The sequence below is a fragment of the Cricetulus griseus genome, chromosome 10 (assembly GCF_003668045.3).
Source record: "Cricetulus griseus strain 17A/GY chromosome 10, alternate assembly CriGri-PICRH-1.0, whole genome shotgun sequence".
Taxonomy (NCBI): Eukaryota; Metazoa; Chordata; class Mammalia; order Rodentia; family Cricetidae; genus Cricetulus; species Cricetulus griseus.
Window position 1 is genome coordinate 30,424,981 of NC_048603.1, and position 25,259 is coordinate 30,450,239.

The 25,259-nt window shown below is 36.5% G+C and overlaps 1 protein-coding gene across 1 annotated transcript; it reads left to right on the forward strand.

Moving 5' to 3' along the window:
• The first annotated feature begins 669 nt into the window (after positions 1–669).
• On the forward strand, positions 670–25,235 carry LOC113831992 (solute carrier family 22 member 22-like). Its single transcript, XM_035449609.1, has 10 exons — positions 670–1,071; positions 2,475–2,578; positions 4,384–4,538; positions 4,997–5,165; positions 10,144–10,267; positions 13,976–14,091; positions 16,596–16,810; positions 19,965–20,073; positions 22,464–22,667; positions 25,172–25,235. Exons 1-10 carry the CDS (start codon positions 670–672, stop codon positions 25,233–25,235), a joined length of 1,662 nt encoding a protein of 553 aa, XP_035305500.1.
• Positions 25,236–25,259: the final 24 nt, after the last annotated feature.

Genomic DNA, 25,259 nt, shown 5'->3' on the forward strand with positions numbered 1-25,259 from the left:
AAGTCTCACAGGAGCAGAATAGCTCTTAGCATGATAGTTATTAGTATCCTTTAAAACTATTAATCAAGGGCTGGAGAGGTGGCTCAGTGGTTAAGAGCACTGAATGTTCTTCCAGAGGACCCGGGTTCAATTCCCAGCACCAGCATGGCAGCTTACAATAGCATGGCAGTTACATGTCTGTAACTCTAGTTCCAGGGGATCTGATACCTTCACCCCAATAAATAAAATAAAGGTTAAATAAATATTTTTAAAAACGATGATGTATATTTAAAAAAAAAACTACTTATCAAGAGCTGAGCAGAGTACAAAACATTACAAGTTAACTGTATTTATAAACTGGTATTAATTCAATGCAGTTGTCACATCAGGGACTTTTTTATTTGAATTCTTTGTCATTGTGAAATAAAGTAAACTGCTGTCAATGTTGTGGAAGTAATCCAAGTGGTTTATTACATTTTAATATTGTGTTTTGATGAGAAAAGAAAGGCTATTTCAAATTTCTGGCCCAGAAAAGTGTGTGTGTGTATATATATACATATATATATATATATATATATATATATATATATATATCTTAACATCAATTAAGCAATTAAGTCTCAATTTTGAATTTGTGTTTTCTATACCACAATGCCCTATGATTCTACAGCTGGCTTTTGCAGAATCGCCATGGCCTTTGATGAAATGTTACACCATGTAGGTGACAGTGGAAGATTCCAGATTTTGAGGATTGCCTGTTGCATCATTTTATTTTTGCTGTCATCCCCTCATGACATCATGGAGAATTTTACAGCAGCCATCCCTGCTCATCACTGCAGTGTAAAACCTTTTGATTATCCCAGATCTGAAATCAATACCACCATGAACTTAACTACTGAAGCTCTACTAAAGGTCTCTATCCCAATGGGCCCAAATCAGAAACCTGAGCAATGCCGACGCTTCAGGCACACCCAGTGGCAATTCTTAGATTCCAATGTATCAACTTCTAACAACACAGAGCTTGAGACTGAGCCATGTCTGGATGGCTGGACATATGACCACAGTGTTTTTACTTCTACCATCATTACTGAGGTAAGATATTCACATCTAGTGATGTCTAGTGAATTGACTATGGAGCCCTGGCGACAAGTACCAAGATGTAAGATAGTTTTCAGAAAATATGGAGACCTTGGAAGGGGATGAGAATGTGGTGTGTGTGTGTGTGTGTGTGTGTGTGTGTGTGTGTGTTCATATAGTTTTGCAAGAGAGACATAGCATAGCTTCAAAGTTAAGATTTGCAGTCTTTTATCATTGACACATATATTTATATCCCTATATTTATACTTCATATGGATTTTTCCCATATATTTGAAAAGCAAATAACACCATCATTCTACTTAACTTTTAACTGGATGTGCTGATTGCATTCAGATATTATGATTCCCAGTGTATCTTCAGGACTTGGCTTATTTGGGTGAAAAACTTAGATGGCAATGAATCACATTTATAAAATACTTAAAAGCAGAAGTTCTCAGAAATAAATTCTCTGTAATGGGTGGACTCTGGAGATTACCATTCATATATATGCTGGAATTTGGGCTGGTTTGATATTTTGTATCTTGAGTAGGTAATCACAGCGGCTGTAACTTCATGAATTGGAAAGCTATGATATGTTCAGAATATAGAATTTCTCCTGAGCTTTGGAAGCAGGCAGTGGTTAACAGAGATGTAAATATATTATATTTAGGGTTGAACAGTCTTCTTTTCTAAGCTATTGACTAATTGTATGTCTCTCAATTTTTTGCTGCCTACTGATTAAAGAAGTTTCTTGGGCAATATTGAGGACAGTTAGGTCTATAGGAGTACACATAAATATTTAGAAGTGTTATAGTTTATTTTTTGGTGTGATAAAACACTATGACCAAAGCAATTCATAAAAGAAAGTTTAATTTGTCTTATGGTTTCAGAAGGGTTGAGTCCGTAATGGAGGTGTAAAGAAACATTTTCGAGTTTACATCTTGATCCACAGTCATGAGGCAGAGAAAAAGCATTGGGAATTTCATGTGTCTTTTGAAACCTCAATTTCCACTCCCAGGGACATATGTCCTCCCACAAGGCCACACCTCCTTATTCTTCCTAAACCTTTCCACCAACTCAGAACCAAATATTCAAACACAGGAGTCTTTGGACTCATTCAAATCAACACAGGAAGGCAATTTGACAGTATAACCATTGAGTAAAGTAACAATAACAAGTTCCACCCTATGGCCTATAACCACCATAACCCTGACCTGTATTAAGTAGGCTCTCCTCTAGGGCCAATTGACATGTCTAACCATAAGTCAACAAGGAAGTAAACATTGTCAGTGTTAAAAATTAATTATAGGCTATTTTTCATTATCCAACAAGTATATTATCTGGTTATAATTGAGGCTTTTTCCCAAATGCTATATATAATTACTCACTTCATGATATTTTTATTCAATCTTTTACAGTGGGATTTAGTGTGTGATTTTCAGTCATTCAAATACTATGCCCAAGCCATTGGTATGTCAGGGCATTTGGTGTCTGGTTTTGTGTGTGGCATTGTTTCTGACAGGTAAGCTTCTTTTTTTGACAAAGAACCATTTATAAAACTGATTTGACAGACTGCACATTTTTATTAAAATTATGATCAATTAAAGAATCTATGTAGACTGAATACAGTGTACATGATGGCTATGTTTCAAAGACATTAAAAGATTTGGAAGATTAAAATCAATATTTCAGGCTCCCAATCAATGTGAACATTGAACTGGCCCATAAATAATTGACAGGTTGTAGATGGAAAAATGTAAGTGAGCAGAAGTGTGACAAACTGTCGGGTATCAAACATGATTAATGAAAAAATAGCATAGATTTAGCAATGAGAGAAAAAAGCAAGAAGATCAATTTGTTAGAACTGAATTGTCATTTTCCTCATAAGTTTGGTGTACAGGATGGCCAGAAAATTGTGGTAGCTAAAAAGCTATGTGCATTTTCATGATTAAAAATTATTTAGTGTGCTTAAAGTATTCATTGATGAAAATTCATTTGCTTTAAGTCTTTAAGAAAGTTTATGACAGCAGTCTAAAACATTTGAGTATGCTGACTGCTCAGAAAAATTTCTAGAAAGGAAAAATGTAGAGCTAAGAAGAGTTTAGATAAATACTTCTCAACTAGAGGTATAATGAGGCAGATTTTGAAACAAAAGGGTTAGAATAATTTAGTGTTATTAACTTATGCTAGTTATGAATATTAATGAGGAAGTATGGTGATGGATTGTCTATGATTTATTAAAGCCACTGGAAATCAAAATAGCAAAGCAGTCATACAAGTTACCCAGGACTCAGGAGACAAAAGCAGATGGATCTCTGTGAGTTCAAGGCCTCCCAGGGCTACACAAGGTTCTCCTCTAAGGGCCAATGACATATCTAAACATAAGTCAACAAGGAAGTAAACATTGTCAGTGTTAAAAATTAATTATAGACTACTTTTCATTGTCTATCAAGTATATTATCTGGTTATAATTGAGGCTTCTTTTCAAATGCTATATGCAATTATTCGCATCATGATGATTTTTATTCAGTCTTTTACAGTGGGATTTCATGTGTGATTTTCAGTTGTTCAAATGCTATGCCAAAGACATCACTATGGCAGGTACAGAGCTCACGTCTTTGATCCCAGTACTAGGGAGGTGGAGACAGGAGTGATATGGCTGGGCAGAGAAATGAATAAAAGGAGGAGACAGGAATTCAGAGGCGTTTGCCTCTTAGGGTTTATGGAGACAGGATTGCCATTTCAGCTGGATAGAAGTTAAGATCTACTGGCTTGGCTGCTTTGCTTCTCTGATCTTCAGTTTGAAGCTTGAACCCCAATATCCGCCTCTGGGCCTTTTGTTTTTCATGTTGCAAGGAAGGTTAGAATTCAATTAGTATGTGTTAACATTCTTTGCAAGAAAGAAGAAATGGTTACAAAATTGATGAGGCTAGAGAGATGGTTTAGTAGATAAGAGTGTTTGCTGGTCTTTCAGAGGACCACAATTCATTTCAGATGCACTGTTCTGGTCTCCATGGGTACCTGTATACATCACACACACACACACACACACACACACACACACACACACACGCACACGCATGTGCACACACACAAATAAATAAAATTGTTTAAAAGAACTTAGAATATACTCAGTGTGCCGGCTAAAATCTAAAATAGAGAAATTTACTTTACTAGATACATAATGATAGTGACTATACAGTGATATTTATGTAGAGACATGTGACTTAGTTCTTTTGCTATGATGGTACAGGATCTCAGAATGTGATAATGATGTGTAAATGGCAGTTGTTGGAGTTTTCACTACTTTAACTACTGTTACTATAGGTTTGGAAGGAAACCAACATTGGTGTATTCTTGCTTAGCCTATGGGATCTTGGGCTCCTGCTGTGCCTTTGCCCCAAATTTCTCCCTTTACTGTGTTTTAAGATTCCTGTTGTCTGCCTCCGTATCTAATATTCCAACGAACTCTCTTATCCTTGGTAAGTGTGCCCTGCTCTGTACACATGCATTGTTTTCTGTTCTTGAAGTCATCTTTATTAAATAGTGTTGGATAGTGTGCTGGTTGGTTTTGTCGAATTGACACAAACTCTTATGGGACAAGGAGACCTCAGCTGAAATTCCTCCATCAAAAGGGACTGTAGGTAAGAATGAGGGACATTTTCTTAATTCATGATCAATTAATGGGATTGGAGTGGTCCTACTGCCATGAAGTAGGTAGTCCTGGGTTATTCACTAGAACAGGCTGAGCAAGGCATGGAGAGCAAACTAGGAAGCAGTCCTTCACAGCCTCTGCTTCAGTTCCTGCCTCCAAATTCCTGCCCTCACTTCCCGTCATGACGGTCCATAAGCTCTAAGATGAAAGAAACCCTTCACTCCCCAAGAGACTATTGGTCATGTTGATTAAAACATTAATACAGAACTCTTTTTTTTCTTTTAGTTTTAGAAGAAACCTCAACACAGTGGCACAATTCAGTCATAATACTCATCGGACTATCCATTAGTATCGGCCAGGCCATGCTTGGGGGATTGGCTTATATGATTTCAGACTGGCACATGCTACAACTTACTCTTGCCTTGCCATACTTCCCTTGTGCCATTGTTTTATGGTATGTATGCTTTGACCTGTGTACAAAACAATTAGACTCAAGTGGCTGTAACATGTGATGGTGTTGTTATGTCTACTGAGGTATAGTTTGCCATGCACTCATGTATTCTGTGCCATTTTAGGTGCTATATTCAGAAAAATAAACTAAGAAGACTTAGAACATCTATGTCCATTTGGTTTTTCACTTGATTGTTGAGATCAAGCCACAGAAAAATTCACTTACAGGGCAGCCAAGGTCAGAGAGGATTGAAAGTAGATCTTTTTAAATCCCTCTTTAAGAAGATGTAAAACAGTCTTTTTTTTTCTGACAGCAACTATTCTGGTATTCTTTCAAACTTTAATTAGCCTTCTCAGTAATGAAACATAAGACAGTGTTCTTTTTAAAATTTATTTTTATTTAAATTAGAAAGAAGCATGCTTCGCATGTCAGTCATGGATCCCTCTCTCTCCCCGCCTCCCCCCCCAAAACCTCCCACCCATCACCCCTCTGTTCCCCAGGGAGGGTGAGGCCCTCCATGTGGAATCCCAAAAGTCTATAATAACATCCAGGGCAGGGCCTAGGCCCTCCCCCATGTGTCCATGCTGAGAGAGTATCCCTCCATGTTGAATGGGCTCCCAAAGTTCATTCCTATGCCAGGGATAAATACTGATCTACTCCAGAGGCCCCATAGATTTCCAAGGCTTCCTCACTGACACCACGTTCAGGGGGTCTGGATATGTCCCATGCTGGCCTCTCAGCCATCAGTCTGGGGTCCATGAGCTCCCTCTTGTTCATGTCAGCTGTTTCTGTGGGTTTTACCAGCCTGGTCTTGACCCCTTTGCTCATCCCACCCCCTCTCTACATCTGGATTCAAGGAGTTCACTTCAGTGTTTAGCTGTGGGTGTCTGCTTCTGTTTTGATCAGCCACTGGATGAAGACTCTAGGATGGCATATAAGGTAGTTATCCATCTCATTATGGGGAAGGGCATTTAAGGTAGCCTCTCCAGTATTGCTTAGATTGCCAGTTGGGGTATTCCTTGTAAATCTCTGGAAATCTCCCTAGTACCAGATTTCTCTTTAAACATATAATGGCTCCCTCTTTCATGGTATCTCTCAGCCTTGCTCTCCTCTATTCTTCCCCTGAATCAACCTTCTTGCTCCACCATTTCCTTCTCTCCTCTTCTCCCCCTCTCTTTCTCTCAGCTCCCTCTCCCCTTCCCCTATGCTCCCAATCCATTGTGGGGATCCTCTTCTCCAGGGTACCATGCATGTCTCTTTTAGGGTACTCCCTGTTTCCCAGCTTCTCTGGCAGTGTGGATTGTAGGCTGGCAATCCACTGCTCCATGTCTAAAGTCCACATATGAGTAAGTACATACCATGTATGTACTTTTGTGATTGGGTTACCTTGCTCAGAATGGTTTCTTCTAGTTCCATCCATTTGCCTGCGAATTTCAAGATTCCATTGATTTTTTCCACTGAGTAGTACTCCATTGTGTAAATGTACTACATTTTCTCTATCCATTCTTCAGTTGAGGGGCATCTAGGTTGCTTCCAGTTTCTGGCTATTACAAATAGTGCTGCTATGAACATCGTTGAACAGATGTCCTTGTTGTATGAATGTGCTTCTTTTGGGTATATGCCAAAAGAGGAATTGCTGGATCTTGTGGTAGACTGATTCCCATTTTCCTGAGGAAACACCATACTGATTTCCAAAGTGGCTGTACAAGTTGGCACTCCCACCAGCAGTGGAGGAGTGTTCCCCTTTCTCCACATCCTCTCCAGCATAGACTGTCATTAGTGTTTTTGATTTTAGCCACACTGACAAGAGGAAGTTAATATCTCAGAGTTGTTTTGATTTGCATTTCTCTGATGGCTGAGGATGTTGAGCACTTTCTTAAGTGTCTTTCAGCCATTTCAGATTCCTCTATTGAGAATTTTCTATTTAGTTCTATACCCCACTTTTTAATTGGATTATTTGGTGTTTTGGAGACTAGCTTCTTGATTTCTTTGTAAATTTGGAGATGAGACCTCTGTCAGATGTGGGGTTGGTGAATATCTTTTCCCAGTCTGTGGGCTGTCGTTTTGTCTTACTGACTGTGTCCTTTGCCTTACAGAAGCTTCTCAGTTTCAGGAGGTTCCATTTAATAATTGTTGATTTCAGTGTCTGTGCTACTGGTGTTATATTTAGGAATTGGGCTCCTGTACAAAATCCTTCTAAGAGGTTCAGTGTGACCAGATTTATGTTAAGGTCTTTGATTCATTTGGTGTTAAGTTTTGTGCATGGCGGTAGATATCTTCAGTCTTCTATATGCCAGCATCCAGTTATGCCAGCACCATTTGTTGAAGATGATTCTTTTTTCCATTTTATAGTTTTAGCTTTGTTGTCAAAAATCAGGTGTTTGTAGGTGTGTGGGTTAATATCAGGGTTTTCAATTTGATTCAATTGGTCTAGCTGTCTACTTTTGTGCCAATACCAAGCTGTTATCAAGACTATAACTCTATAATAGAGCTTGAAGTCAGGGATGGTGATGCCTCTAGAAGTCCTTTATCGTACAGTGTTGCTTAGGCTAGTTTGGGTCTTTTGTTATTCCATATAAAGTTGATTGTTGTTCTTTCAATGTCTGTGAAGAATTGTGCTGGGATTTTGTTGGGGTTTGCCTTGAATCTGTAGATTGCTTTTGGCAAGATTGCTATTTTTACTGTGTTGATCCTACCTATTCAAGAGCATGGGAGATCTTTCCATTTTCTGATATCTTCTTTAAATTTTTTCTTTAAAGACTCAAAGTTCTTACTATACTGGTCTTTCACTTTTTTGGTTTGCATTACCCCAAGATATTGTATGAAGTTAGTTGCTATTGCAAAGGGTGATGTTTCTCTGACTTCTTTCTCGGCTCATTTACCATCTGTATATAGTAGAACTACTGATTTTTTTTTTAGTCTTTTATCCTGGCACTTTGCTGAAGGTGTTTTTCAGCTGTAGGAATTCTCTGGTAGAGTTTTTCAGATCACGTATGTAAACTATCACATCATCTGAAAATAGTGAAAGTTTGACTTCTTCCTTTCCAATTTGTATCCCCTTGATCTCCTTTTCTTGTCTTACTGCTCTAGCAAGAACGTCAAGTACAATATTGAAGAGAAATGGAGAGAGTGGGCAGCCTTGTCTTGTACCTGATTTTAGAGGAATTACATTGAGTTTCTCTCCATTTACTTTGATGTTGGCTGTTTTGGGTTACTGTATATTGCTTTTATTATGTTCAGGTATGCTCCTGTTATCCCTGATTTCTCCAAAACCTTTATCATGAAGGGGTGTTGTATTTTGTCAAAGGCTTTTCAGCATCTAGTGGGATGATCATGTGGTTTTTCTCTTGCAGTTTGTTTATATGGTGGATGCCATTGATAGATTTTCATATGTTGAACCATGCCTACATCTCTGGGACAAAGCCTACTTGATCATGTTGGATGATTTTTCTGATGTGTTGTTGGATTTGATTTGCTAGTATTTTTTTTTGAATATTTTTGCATCGATGTTCATGAGGGATATTTGTCTGTAATTCTCTTTTTTTCATTGTGTTTTTGTGTGGCTTGGGTACTAAGGTAATTGTAACTTCATAGAAAGAGCTTGGCAATGTCCCTTTTGCTGTTATTGTGTGGAACAATTTGAGGAGTACTGGTATTAGCTCTCTGAATTTCTGGTAGAATTTTGTACTGAAGCCATCTGCCCCTGGGCTTTTTTGGTTGGGAGACTTTTGATGACTGCTTCTATTTCATTAAGGGTTATAGGTCTATCAAAATTACTTATCTGTTCTTGATTTAATTTTCATAAGTGATATCTATCTAGGAAATTGTCCATTTCCTTTAGATTTTTGATTTTGTGGAGTACAGGTGTCCAAAGTATGACCTAATGATTCTCTGGATTTCCTCAATATCTGTTATTATGTCCCTCTTTTCATTTCTGACTTTGTTAATTGGCATACTCTCTTTCTGCTTTTTGGTTAGTTTGGATAAAGGTTTGTTTAGTTGATTTTCTGGAAGAACCAACTCTTTGCTTCATTGAGTCTTTGTAGTGTTTTCCTCGTTTCTACTTTATTGATTTCAGCCCTCAATTTGATTATTTCCTGGCATCTACTCCTCTGGGGTGAGTTTGATTCTTTTTGTTCTAGGGCTTTAAGGTGTACTGTTAATTCTCTATGGTGATTGTTTTCCAGTTTCTTCATGTGGGCTACTAGTGCTATGAACTTTCCCCTTAGCACTGCTTTCAAAGTGTCCCATAAGTTTGGGTATATTGTGCCTTCATTCTCATTGATTCTAGGAAGTCTTTAATTTCTTTTATTTCTTCCTTGACCAGAAATGGTGCAATTTCGCATTGTTCAATATCCATGAGTTTGTAGGTTTTCTGCAATTTGTGTTGTTGTTAAATTCTAACTTTAAACAATGGTGATCCAATAGGATTCAGGGGGTTATTCCAATTTCTTTGTATCTATTGAGGTTTGCTATGTTGCCAAGTATGTGTATGATTTTAGAGAAGGTTCCATGTAGTGCTGAGAATAAGGTATATTCTTTTGTGTTTGGATGGAATGTTCTATAAATGTCTGTTAATCCCAGTTGGGTCAAGATACTGTTTTAAATAAGCAATACAAAATTTAGTAGCACTTTTGGATAGCATTGTGTATTTAAAAATTTTGAATCTTAATTTAGAGTCACATACTGAAGTAGTAGAATTTTTAAGTTATAATACTATGAAACACACTTGGATTTTGAATATTGGAGTCTTTATTCTCCTGTAAGAATAAAAATTTTGTTGTTTTCCTATCTGTGAAAAAAGTATTAAAAGGCTTAGCAACATGATATAACAGTGGCATTCATGAAGAAATTGAAGGTTGGTTAAATCCTGGAATTAAATCTCTATTGGTAGAAGGGATCATGGTTGTAAGATTTTTCTTGTCTTGGATATGTCTTTGGACCTTAATATGACCTTCCTTTCCATTCATCTTTTAAACAGCTGGGGGCCAGAATCAGTCCGGTGGTTAATGATCACTGGGAAAACAGAACAAGCAAGAAAGGAACTACAAAGAATTGCCTCCATCAATGGGAAGAAAGACATTGCACATATTCTAACTACTGAGGTACTAGAACATGTTATAATTATTTTTACATTTCTTATAGTTATTAGCTAATAAAAACAGTGAAATTATAGGTAAATGTAACCAATAGCTAGAAGAATTTAGGATAGACTTATATTAAAAAGTTATTACCCTGTAGACAGAGTTTCTGTCCCATCTGGTGCCATGGCTGTTTAGGCCCAAATAAACACACAAACGCTTATATTAATTATAAACTCTTTGGCATGAAGGCTTAGGCTTCTTACTGGCTAGCTCTGTCTTAATTATTAACTCATAACTACTAATCTATGTATTTCTACATGGCCTTATCTTACTGGAGAATGCCTGAACTTGTTTCTCCTTTGGTGGAACTCTCTGGTGGCTCACTCTTTGTGTCCCTCCGGAGTTCTCCTGGTAGCCCCACCTGTACTTCCTGCTTGTCTATTGGTCAATCAGTGTTTTATTCACCAACCAATAAGAGAAATATATAAACAAAAAGGACATACCCAATAAGTAGAAGAATTTGAGATAGACTCATATTAAAAAGATTATTATTATTACCCTTTTAAAAATCCTTTTTTAATTAAAATACATCATTTCCCTTTTCAATCTCCTCCCTTCAACTCCTCCAATGGTAATGCCATCCAACTATGTCTTGAATTCGTTGTCTCTTTTTCCTTTAATTGTTGTTGGTACATATTTACACCGAAATATATCAATACAATTTGTTCAGTCTATTTACTGTTACTTACATGTATATAAGTTCAAGGATGAACATACAGTATTGTATAACCAATTAGGAAACTCATTTCATGGAGATTATTATTCCTCCCAATTTCATAGTTCCTTGCCTAAGGCTCTTTGTCTTGGTAGGCCCTATAAAAGATATGTCAGCATGTCTATTGCTGTTGTTCTAGTCCTGGTTCTATTTAGGCAGCCATATTGCTCAGGTATCACGGGTAATAATTCCCTGCTGTTTCCATGAGACTTCCTGACCCTCTGACTCTTACTATCCTTTCTCTCCCTCTTCCTTGATGTCCCCTAAGCCTAAATTGTTAGAGATGTGAAGTAGATATACCATCTGGGGCTGGGAACCTCATGATCAGTTACTCTTTGTATTTGACCAGCCATGGTTTTCTGTAATGGCTTCTGCCTTTTCCATGGAGAATTTGCAGTGAGAATTTGTTTGATCAGGGATGAGAAATGTACTTACAGGTCTAAGTGCAAATACTTAGAATGCAGTTATCAATTTATCCTGGTTTGATAAATTGATGGTAGAAGGTTCTCTTCTAAGATCTTTGACTTGATAGCTCTAGGTAGCTGGCTAAGTTTTCAGTATCAGGCATGATTTCCTTCCTGTTGAGCTGGCCTTAAATCCAACTAGAAAGCTGTTTAAAACTATTAAGATATGTATGCTGCCATCACACCATTAGTGATATCTTGTGATACTGGCCATTATTGTGGCATTATTGTGCCCATAGGCATTACATCTGGGTAGAACAATTGGTTGTTTCCTTCTGTTGGCAACTTACACAGCACTTTCCAGTACTATGACAGTTAGTTCTCAGACAGAAGGTATTAAGGTTAGTTCCAGTTCAGACCCACTAAGTCCTATGTACAGAGTGCATGATGTCTATAGCAATAGGGAATTACCTTCAACCTCTAGGAGGCAACAAAGGCAACATCCTTAGCCTCTACTGTATTGGAAGTCTCTTGAACTGCATTAAGACCTGGAAATGATATTTCTTTTGCCTGGTACTGAGGCTTTTGTTAGATAATCTAGTTATCTCTCTGCATGTATTGTCATACCAAATCTGAAGATTTGGAGCTAGGAATCACAGATAAGTCAGAAAATGTCAAATTTTTTTCTAGTTTGATCCATGTTACCTACAAAGTTCATCGTTTCATTTTTCTTTACTGTTAAATTAGTTTATGGGTTCCACATTTTTTGTTGTCCATTCATCTGTTTGAAGGACTTTTAGGTTGCTTTCATTTCCTAGCTATTATAAATTTACCAGCAGTGAACATGGATGTACAAGTACCCTTTAAAAATATTCCTGAAATTTGTGATTTAAAAATATTCCTGAAATCTTAAGATTATGTTGAAAGGGCATGGGAGGAAAGAGGGTGCATAGACTTAGTAACTTGATCTTAAACCTAATAATACATTCCAGTCTATGTGCATTTTTAACATTTTCTAAATGGAAAAAGTGATAAAAAAAGAACATTTTTTTTTTAGGGATTTTATTTATAAAACGCACATGGAGAAATGGTCTCCTCTTGGGAAGATTCCCCTGCCTCAATTAGCTATTCAATACCAAGTGCTCATCCCTGAGGTTGTATACACACAGACAATGTTATAGGGACTGAGTTTGTGGTGTTTATATGTACAGGAATATGTGTGTGTGTGTGTGTGTGTGTGTGTGTGTGTGTGTGTGTATGTATGTATGTATGTGTGTGTAACAACAATGTAAAAAGAAGCCATGGATTTGGGGGAGATAAAGAGTGTGCATGGAATGTGTTTGAGGGAATGGAAGATGTGGTGTTGTCATGATTTTAAAAAATAAAAAATACATAATATACCATACTCTTTCATTTCTCTACTGAACTAATATGTTTCATATGTCTAACAAATTCTGGTTGTCTTGATGGAATCACACAATTGCTAGGTGAATTATAGTCATTGTCCTTATTTAAGAAAAAGAAAACAAGTTGAATAAGCCTAGCTAGAGTCTTGGATATAATGTAGTGTGTAACACATTGAGGAAAAATGATACAAGATGTATTGGGGATTTGTGTTTGAGGTGTTTGCAGTTACAGACATCATAGATAAATAGCTAGATATAAGTATTTCCATTCTTGATCACTCTATGTTTTCAATTTTCAACCATAGAATTAATAAAAATATTAAAAATAACTAGATAAACATCTTTCAAAATACTGAGTCTTAAAGTTAATATTGAATGTAGAATTTTTCCTGAAAAATTAATTTCACATAAAATTAATAGTAATATAAAATATATAAAAATCTGCAATGATGCAATAAAAAATTAACTGGAATTTTTCTAATAGTTAGCTAGGTAAATGACTTAATTAACCATGAAGCAGATATTAATTGCTTATACTAATGTAATTAGTACAGTGGGGATTCTTAGGTAGTGTTGTAGTGTTTGATAACTGTCACTCAGTTTGAGCACCACTTAGCTAGTTATAACTGTTTCAGACTAGACTCTACCAATAGTTGCTAATAAGAAACAAGTAATTCATGAATTATTAGAAAGTAATTTCTATAATTTTTATTAGGAAACCTTTTCATAACATATAATATATGCTTGTTCATTTAAACATTTTAAAATTTAGCTCTTTATTTTTATTTATTTCTTTTAAATATTAATTACATTTATTTCTTATTTTGTGTACATGTGTTGGGGTGTGCACTTTCCAGGAAGAGTACAGAGACGTCAGAATACAACTTGTGAGAGTCAGTTTTAGACTTGAACTGTGGGTACTAGGGTTGAAGTTAAGTCATCAAGCTTGATAGCAAGAACTTCAGCAATTTTGCCAGTCCTACTTTCCTTTTAGATGTTTGAGTATAATCCATGCCACTCTGGTTTTGTGAGGTAATTATTGGGGGTTTATGACAGCATAGAGGAGAGGAATATAATTTGTGAAGATTTGTTTCATACTTTTATTCAACCTAAGTATTTTGACTTGATCTTTTGTTTCTTGAAGGCTTTACAGTCTAAACTTAAGGAAGATGGGACCTCAACCAGCAAACATTTCAGAATGAAGGATATCATTATTAATCCCGCCATGCGTAAAATAGTGCTTTGTCTTTTCAGTATAATGTGAGTAGTTTACACTTTCCTCTTCTAACACAAAATCAGTTGTTTCAGCATCATGCTACACCCTTTGAGGAATGTCTGGGGTAAACAAACCTCCCCCCCCCTTTATTCAAGACATGAGAAACCAAAATTCAAATATGTGTAGGGAAAGATAAAAACAACTTATATGGATCATATTTTTCTTTTTTTTGGTTTTTCCAGACAGGGTTTCTCTGTGTAGCTTTGGAAGCTATCCTGGCACTTGCTCTGGAGACCAGGATGGCCTCAAACTCACAGAGATCTTCCTGCTTCTGCAACACGAGTGTTGGTATTAAAGGCATGTGTCACCAACGCCCAGCTAGATCATATATTTTTTTTTAATGCTTCATGGATGTTTGCAATTTACAGGGACTGTAGAAATGTAAACACGAAATTAAAAAGGCTATTTAGACCTGAAATAAGTCACCAAATAATGAGGAAGACAAAACAGGTTTTCAGTTAAATTGATCAATTTTATTCACAGTGAAATGCAGTAAACTTAACTGTGTGACATTGGAATCAAATCCACACAAATTTAATTTCAAGGTTAAGCAGCATGAACTTTTGGCCTTTGTTGATCTTCAGTTGTTCCAAATACATCTTTGCAGCAAATACACGAAAACAGTGGAGGAGCAGTTCATTGCAAGTGATAATACATTTCCACAAGACAACCCAAGTTGAAAATATACTTTTTTTTCCCAGTGAATTTACTCCTATTTCAGGATAAGAAAAGTGACCTCAGGAGAAATTATTTGATTTTCCTAAACATTCACATATTACATAATAAACTCTTCAACTAGATCAAGAGCAGTAAGAGGCAGATTTTGAACCCAGGCTTTTCTATGCAGAAAATGATCACTAAAAACAGCTTCATACTTCTCACCACAGTATTAAATAAATAGACGGACAGGCATCAGAAGAACTCTCCAGAAACATGATTCTTTAGTATTTGTATGTTCTAAACACATTAAATAATCTGGGCGAACAGGCTATTATATGTGGTAACAACTGAAATGTGATGTAAGAAAATTCAAAGGTATGTTAAAGGTACCATAACTTTATGTAAAAGGAGTTCTTAATTGGTATAAATAATAAAAACCCATTGTCAGATACAGAGGAAAATGCTGAGAGATCAGCGAGAAGAAGGAGCAAGCATGGCCACACCTTACCTTCTAGTGTCTCAGCAGACAAGAGAGCAAGTTCCTGTTTCTTCCTGCTTAAATTCTCTCTCAACCCAGCCATCTCACTTTCTGTCTGTGCCCAGCCATCTCACTTCCTGTTTCTGCGCAGTCATCTCTCTTCCTGTCGGTCTGTACAGACCTCCAGACCTCTATGGTTAGCTAGTGGCTAGCTCCATTCTCTGACCTTCAGACAGGTTTTATTTGCACAGCAAGATATCACTGCAACTTTGTGCTTTTTAAAGAAAGAAATTACTATCTCCCAAAGAGTAGAAAAATGAAGAGACAGTCTTATTTTTGAAGTGGCTATTTTTAGCCTCTTGTAAAAAGTACATAGTAAATGAAAACACTGCTACATAGATTTAAATTATCTTTATTCCTTCAGTTGTGAGTTAATACTCATAACTATATATCTTTGTCAATTATTTACCTAAATATTGAAAACACTTGCTACTCTTCCAGAGGACCAGCATTGGGTTCCCAGCCCCTACATGGCAACTAACAACTGCCTGAAACTCCAGTTTTAGAGGAACCAACAACCCTTTCCAATCTCTGCACATACAGAGATACATGCAGGAAAAAGACCTCTAGGCATAGAATAAAATTATTTAAGTCAATATAAGTTGGTGTGATATGTGATGAAATAAGAGAAATCTATGTTTCTTACTTTATATGTAAAATGAATTCAGAAAATTAATCTTTGAAGGAGCTTATAATCATAAAATTTTATTGTTAAAAATTTTAAATGATCTAATAAGTACAGCAGTACATATATAGATCCATTGCTCATATATTAACTTGTTCTACTATATTGTATATGTTATATACAATTAATTATTATATATAGTAATTATAATGGATATATATAGTGCAATAATTTCAAATTTAAAAATTGCCACAATTTTGAAAATTTCAGGAGGTTTATTTCATAGTGCATTATATATTAATTCTAACAAGACTATAAGGCAATGTGTTCTTAAAAATGTTAAACTCCAAACAAATATTATTTCAAGAAATTTTGCATCTACTAGGAGTATTTTTATCTATTTTCATTTTGGATTCCAACCCATTTCAGTTGAAGAGTCTATCAGAGCAGTGGACTAAGTTAAGAATATTCTTCATATAAATTTACTTCTATAAACTCTATTCAAGTTATTGATAATTTTATAAATATGTTATTTTCATGTCTTTTTCTAAGTAACTTCTGTACACACACACACACACACACACACACACACACACACACACACACACCATAATAAATGTTTTCATGCCTCAATTGGTTGAATGCCCCTGTGTGCTTTCTTCCAGTTTTGCAGAAATGTTCAGTGCTAATGTTATCTTTTTGGATATTCAAATTTTGGGAAAGAACATCTTCCTGAATCAGTTTCTCCTAGGAGCGGTAGACATACCCATCAAACTACTTTCATATTTTATATTAAGAAACATTAGACGCCGACCTTCAATTGCTTTTTCACTTCTTATAACTGGAAGTTGTATTATCATCACCATATTTCTATCTGAAGGTGAGATTTCCTCAGTGTTTAGAATCTTATTATAAGTGTATATCCATGTATGCATAGAAGAGCACTAGACTACATTTATTTACTTATTTTATATAATTATGCATCTGTGTGCACTTACGCATATGTTCATGCTATGTGTGGATGTACCGATAGGTGAATGTGGATGCCTTACGAGGACAACACCGTGGATAGTTTAGATATGGAATTAAAGGAAATTGGTCATAAGTTGTGTGTACCACAACTTATTATCTTTCCCAGTACCAGTGGGTACTGGGAAAGAATTCTGGCCCTCTGCAAGAGCAGTGGGTTCTTCAAACTGCTGAGCTGTCCTTCCAACTCCCTAATTGTTTATTCTGAAAGAAATTGTATTTTAAGATTCATTTACTTATTTATATGAGAACAGGGGAAGGGATACAATTGTTACGAGTAATATTTCCACAAGACAATCAAAGTTAAAATGTATTACTTTCTCTAATGAGATTTATTTCTAGGCAAATTTCAGGATAAGAAAAATGACTACAGAAGAAATTATATGTATGGGTGGCACACTGAATTCTCGTACCATGTTAAGAATAGTAAGGGGGGCTTGAGCCCATGGATTTCTGTCTGGAAAATGATGGGCCCCACCGTGTACATGGGCAGATCAAAGCTTTCAGTAGTTGGTTCTTTCCTTCTACTGCATGGGCTTCAGGGACCAAAAAAGGACCTGAGGCTTGATGGCTCCTTCACCAGCCCTATGCTCCATTTCTGTGTTTGGACATCTCAAAGACTACGAGTTCCTCAATAAGAAGAATTACTCTATATCAAATTTGACTAGGAATTCATTGTGTGCTATCAATTATGAGAAAACCAGTCATGTCTGGGAGGCCTATATATTAACAATATGTGCTTGGCATGCAGATATCACAAGGGAAGGGTAGTAACTACAAACAAGTAGTTTGAAGAATGTCTCTAGTGTCATTCAATATTGAACTACCTAAAGCCAAATAGATATTATACGGTACGGTGAAGAATGCAAAAAAAAAAAAAAAAAGATGTATCAGGAAGTGGAAAGAGGACCTGTGGTTTGGAAAATTGGTATCATTGTGTTAATAACCTCTAAATAATGAGGAAGTAATAGATGAGGAACTTAGTTACTGAGTCTTTTGTTATCTTGCTCTAGTGAGTATTCTATGGAAGCTCATCACTAATAGCAAAAGCAGACTTCTAATTGGGTACTATTGGTATGACTGCATTGCGGAAGATTTATTTAGATCGTGTAAGGTCAAAACCATGGACTGTGATCAGGCTCCCATGCAGACAGGTGGGATCAGGTGAATGGGAGTTTCCTCAGAAAGAGAAAAGAGGGAGTGTTATACCCATTTGCTCCTTTTTGATGTGTGGTTGTGACTAGTCCCTGACAAGAAGTAACTAAGAGGTTTATTTTCACTGATGGTTTAAGTGGAGATAGTCACCACCATGATAGGGAAGACATGATGGCCAGTTGATCCAATGAAGCATGGATGTGTGGCTAGAACTCCTTACCTTCTACCATTTCAGTGTAGTAAGAAACCTAGGCTCTCAAATCTCCAATGATGCACTTCTTCCACGGACACTTAGTCAACCACCTGAAGCTTCCACACCCTTCTCTAACTGTGCCACTAGGTGTGGAACAAGTATTCAAGCACATGAACCTGCGAGGAAACATTTCACATTTAAACTGTAACTAAGCATTAAAGAAATATTCTGGAAACTAATTGTTAGACTTGGAAATTCACCAATGCAAAGATTCTTAATGTTTTGTGAAATTATCTAGAGAGATTGCATTTTAAAATGGCAAGAAGGGGAAGTTTATGACAAACAGTTAAAGTTAAGACTTACAATGCCAGGTGGTGGTGGCTCACACCTTTAATCCCAGCACTAGGGAGGCAGAGGCAGTAGGATCTCTGTGAGTTCGAGAGCAGCCTGGTCTACAAGAGCAAGTTCCAGGATAGGCTCCAAAGCCACAGAGAAACCCTGTCTCGAAAAACAACAACAACAAAAAGCAAAAACAAAAAAGACATGTTTTGTATCTGTCAACAGCTTTAGTATGTGTTTAACATGCAAAATGCACAAGACAAGAAAGAAATTGTTTCTCATTCTCAAGACAGGGGACAAATTATACATTTGTTCTCTGTGCATATTATATTTAAACCCATAATTTAATTCCAGAGGTAGTGTCTTATTTGTACCTTTAGTGCTATGTGTATTGATGAATATCTATCAACTATCATATATAAGAGCTCAAACTTCTTTCCAGTAGTTACTTCCCAAATAGGTCTTCCATTTTTGCTATATACTTGCACAGATTCCAGGGGCTTTACCTGACTGAGGTGACAAGGGAATGAAGTAATAGCAGAGAAACACACACACACACACACACACACACACACACACACACACACACACACACAGAGAGAGAGAGAGAGAGAGAGAGAGAGAGAGAGAGAGAGAGAGAGAGAGAGAGAGAGAGAGAGCTGGGATCAGGTAAGGTAGAACTGGGCTCTTTTCCAGGAACTGCAGCTGCTTGGGAGCTCACTGTGTTTATTGCAAACAGAATACAGAGGTAGGGTGATTACATTTTTCGCCTGAGTCATTCGAAATGTTGTTATAGCATTTTAGAAGTCATTGAATGTTGTATAACTGTCAGATACATGTTTGTTCTCATTCTATAGATTCCATTTTCACTCTGCTGGAGTTCACACACCTTACTCCATATCTTGGAGGAAGATTCCGTGTTTCATTATTGAATGTGATGTTGGCAGTGGGTTTTCATATATGACTTTGATTATGTTGAGACAAGTTCGTTTTCTGCATGGTATTTCCATTTTTAAAAAATAGAGCTTTTTGTTAAATTGTTTTGTCATATTCAGGCTTGTTTTTATTTTATTATTTTTGCTGTCTTTTTTTAGATGTCTATTTTGTTTCTAATGAGAGAGAACAAGAGAGGTAGAGAGGATATAGGGGGAATTAAGGGAGGGGATACCATAATCAGAATATATTTTCAATAAAAACAGTGTTTGATTCCAGATAATGGCTTAGTGTTTAATTTTCGGAAAAAATGTAATTCTTTTGAATTAGACACCAATGAATATTGATAAAATAATCGTTTTTCTCCCCTTAACATTGTTTGCAGAGATGCATGCCCTGCGTCTTATGATCTTCCTTTTGGGAAGAGGAGCTTTTGCAGTTTTCCTTTGCATAAGTTTAATCTACTCCCAGGAACTGTCTCCAACAGCACTCAGGTAAGAAAAGAAACTGCAAAGCTTCACCTTGAATACTACAGAAATTTTAAATGAGTAAAATAGGTGTCATTTTAAACATTTCCAGCACTTATTATACTTTAGAGAAGATGCTATCTATGGCCTACTGTAGTGTTAGGTCTATTTGATTTACAGTGTGGCTTAGCTCCAAAGTGCATTCTGATGCTTAGTTTGGATGACCTGTGCTTAGGTAGGGTTATTGCTGCTGCGATGACACACCACCAACAAAACAACTAGGGGAGTTTATGCTTCACCATCACAGGAAGTCAGGACAGGAACTCAAACAGGGAAGGATCTTGGAGGCAGCAGCTACAGAGACCATGGAGGGGTATTGCTCACTGCCTTGATCTACATGGCTTGCTCAGCCTGCTTTCTTATAGCACCCAGAGCCACCAACCAAGGGATGGCAGCACCCACAATGGGCTGGGCACGCCTCCATCAATCACTAACTATGAAAATGCCTTACAGGCTTGTCTACAACCCAATGTTTTTTTCTTTTGGTTTTTCAGGACAGAGTTTCTCTGTGGAGCCTATGCTGGTATTTGCTCTGTAGACCAGGTTGACCTCGGACTCACAGAGATCCTCCTGCCTCTGCCTTCTGAGTGCTTGGGTTAAAGGTGTGCGCCACCAACACCTGGCTTACAGCCCAGATTCATGGAGGCATTTTCTTAATTGAGTTTCCCTCCTCTCAGATGCCTTTAGTTTGTGTCACTTAGACACAAAACTATCCGGCACAATCTGTCTAAAGGCAAGTGGGATATATGTGTGTGGATGTGTGTGTGTTTAGATGCATAAGTCATAAAAGTAGAAAATACATGTGGGTAGGGAAAAAGAAAGAGAACACAGAAGGTGTGGCAACCGTTGGAGGAAGAACCTGTTAAAGGGGGAGGAGGAGGGGAAGTGAGAGAAGGCATTTTTACATGTGTATGAAAACATCTTTAATAAACCCAACATCTCTTAAGTTAACTTAACACATAATATGAATAGAAAGTGTCTTCCAACAATGTTCAGAGATAAATGGTTAGCATTTAGGCACAGTTAGAGGAGTAATTTAGCTGGTGAAAATATTCTGTAATGTTTTCCCAAGTCCCTCTCCATCATCCTACTTTGAAAATTATGGTCATACACAAATTTCAGCACACAGACTGCTGTGGACTTCTTACTCTATCTCTTAAAATAATAACCTAGCTTAGCCTATTTGTATCTCTGATGGCTCAAGGTGTATACATTTAAAAGGCACTGTCTTGAAGATGTTTTCATGTTCCAAGGTTTCTCTTTCTTTCTCTCTGTGGAATGTCTGGCTGAGGGTCTCTGTATTTGTTTCCATCCTGAGGCTGGAAGAAACTTCTCTGGTTATGGCTAAAGAAGGTACTGACTTGTGAGCATAGCAGAATCTCACTAGGAGTCATTTTATGACTAATTTTTTGCTATCTAGTCTCTAGTTCTTGATATAAATTATGTGTTCTATTTCCTAGAGTGGCTCTTACATCAAATTAGGAGTTGTTTGGTCACTCCCAGAAGCTTTGTGCTTCTATTGCCTTAGCATATCTTGCAGGCAGAACATCGTTGTAGAACAAAAGTTTTGTGGCTGGGTTGGTGCCATGTTTATGTTTTGGTATTGTGTAGGCTACCTTCATATACCAAAGATACTGGGGAAAAGGGTGAAGGCTTCCTTTACTCGTTAGATTTCATTTGTTGCAACATTTCATCTTCTACATTTCTATAGGAAAGTGCCATTAGCCAGGTATTGAATCTCTAATTTTTAAACAAGTTACGCTAGAATTTTCAATAAAAGTCCATGTACTAGGTCAAAATTTACCTGAAAAGAAAAAGAAGGAAGACACTAATTTTAAAGCATAGATAGATTTTAGGGTTTTTTTTCTTTAGTGTAAATAAAGGAGAAAATAAATATTGGAAATTACACACTAAAGTATTCTTGTTTATTTTAAATTTAAATTTAATTCATCTTATTTTTTATCAAGTAACCTCAATATTGTACTCCATGAATATTGGCAGAAGTTCTGTTTTGCCCATTTTAAAGATGAGAAAACTAAAAATAGCAAAAGGCTGTATACTCTGTGGACAACAGAAACTATAGTTTTAATCACCTTATAGTATACCCAAGAAAAGCAGAAATCTGGGTCCATATGGAAATAATGCTTTTTTAATGGGGCTCTAGAAGGCAGTGGGATATATATATATATATATATATATATATATATATATATATATATATACACACAGCATTAATAGCACTGAATACTGGGAAAATTGACATTGACTGTGGGTGATTTTGCATATCTGTACTGAATATGGCACAGTAATACCAAGCCTATAGATTCAAGTTTTGTGTTTCTGGTCTATTTTTGAAGGTCAACTCTAAGTGGTATTTATATCATTGCTACCCGAATAGCAACAACATTGTCTGCACTAACACTTATTACTAGGAAGTATTATATACACCTTCCTATGATTCTCTGTGGGACCATACCCATAGTGGCAACAGTAAGCATCTGTTTTCTGCTGGAGACTTTAAACCTTCCACTTATTGACACTGTCAAGGATCTGGAGAAAAGGTGAGCTATTACGCTGGTGTATTTTTGTGGGAAGGTAGAGTGTGTAATTTTAAAATGGTTTAGGATTACATAGTAGACTTACAGATTGTAATTTGTTTTGATAAGTTCAAGACTAGAATATTTTGGTTAGTTTTGCTCATACGTTTGATAATACATGGATACTTATTATAAGATATACAACTGTGATTTGTTTTTACAAAAATAATTTTAATACAAGTTTATGTATTTAAGTAATAAATCCCCTAGCATGTTGCTATCAGTTTGCCATTGAAAAAAGTTTTTATTTGTCTATCATTTCATATAATGCGTGACTTGGTATGCATGATTTCTATATTGTATGCTAGAAAATTGGATAAATTTTTCATATCTATCATCTATCTATTTAGATACTTATCTGTATATATATATATATATATATATATATATGTGTGTGTGTGTGTGTGTGTGTGTGTGTGTGTGTGTGTGTGTGTGTGTGTAATGAATGAAATTGGAAATATATTTGTAAAAATACATAGTCAGAGATCAGAGAGTGTTAGAAAAGAAATAGATATGGAACCCAAATCATTTGAAGCCAAATGTTGCTTAATTTCCTAATGGTCTTAAATGTCATATGTTAAACATTATCATTATCATTTCATAATCAAATTTAAATCTTTGAATGTATCTGTGACATTGCCCTGACTGATAAAGTAACAGCCATATTATTTATACCTCAATTTAAATGATTGCTTCTATGATTTGTAGACTCTTAACACTTTCAAGACAAACTTTTGGTGGTGGTGGTCATAGAAATGAGACTCCGCATGTATTATTTACCAGAGGACTTGATGAAATAATCTTTTCCTAAAGCATCAATCACTGACCTGGTGAACAGTGAAGAATATAATAAACATTTCCTATTTCATCCACATGGAAAATTAAAAGCCCTAAGGAAGAATTTCATTTGTATTTCCCTATGTAATCTGCGTTGACACCTACTAAAGTCTACAGTGCTTCCAAGATTACTGTATAGATGAAAAGCCTGCACATGAATGAGCTGAAGTAAATTATTAAATGGTGTCATACCCAGGCAATATTTTAAGTTTCCATTTAATTGAGTTGGACTTTGACGCCTTTTTAGGATCATAGATGAAGATGCAGCAAAGCTTTTAAGTTATTGAGATAAAACACATTGACTAATGTGTTTTGCCACTTAGATGAAGAAAAGGTTTGTGTGTCTTAGACTTCCAGATCGTAGTCCATGATTAAGGGAGGTCAAGTCCTGAACTCAAGCAAGAAACTTGAAGCAGAAAGTATGGAAGAGTGCTATTTACTGGGTTGCTCTCTGGCTTTTGCTTAGCTATCTTTCTTGTACAACCAGGATCCTTTGCCCATGGAATGGTACTGCCCACAGCGGCCTGGGCCTTCCTACAACAAACAATAGCTCTGCCCTCCCCACACAAATATGTCCAGAGGCCAATCTGATCTGGGAAACCCCTCTTCTGCAACTCCCTTCTCAGGAAACCATTGGCTGTGTTCAATTAAAAGTTAAAGCTAACAATATTCACATATGTATTTACTCAGTATCAGTAAAAAAGTTTCTTTCTTAAAACAGAGCATACTATATGAAGCACTTTAAGTGTCGTGTCCACATGGCTAACTTGCTTCCAGATAAGTTCACTTCATTATTTACCAAAGTCTCAGATGCCAGCTTAATGAATGGCATAGATCTGCTGACATGCCAGTTTTCCACTATGATCTTTGATCTTTAGACTATAGTTTTCAGACCAAGACGACAGGAGTGTTTCATGTTACATACAACTTCTTTCAAAAAGTGGGTATTGTTTGGGGAAACGTATTACTTTTCCGATGTGCTAAAGGAATGAGTGTAGAAGTAAGGTATAAAGTTTTTGAATTTTTGAATTTTAAGTCTGTTTTTAAGTAACTGTATAAGTTGTATGTTGCTAGAGTTTTTCTTTCCTGCCAAGTCCTGCCACCACATTTCAGCCCCAAATACACACACAGAAACTCTATATTAATTATAAAACTGTTGGCCGATGGCTAGAGCTTCTTACTGGCTAGCTCTCTGTTAATCTATATTTTTCCACATGGTCTTATCTTACTGGAGAAGGGTCTGGACCTCTTATTCCTTCCCCTACTATATGGCATCTCTGAGGCTCCTCCCTGCCTCTTGCCCCAGCATTTTCCTCTTCTCCTAGACTCCACCAGCCAATCAGTGTTTTGTTCATCAGCCAATAAGAGAACATGTATACAGAAGGACATCCCCCATCAATTGTATGAGTTACAAGAGAACTTAACAGTTTCACTTGGCCATCTTTAAAATGGTAATGTTAATTCAAGACTATTTCCTTAAGAATATGTTGGGAAGTATGAATGCATGTGTTTAAGGGAGATGTGTAGCAGCTCATGAAGTATAAGTGAACTTTATTCACATATTTTAAATTTCTGTCTCATTTGTATGTCCTTTCATCTAATATTTTTTACTTATTTGATTCCTGGAACAGACTGATGAACAAAGGTGTCAGTAAAAAAGAAGCTCAAGACTTCATGGAAAATACGGAGTGCTAAAGAAGCTAAAATCCTCAGGGTTTC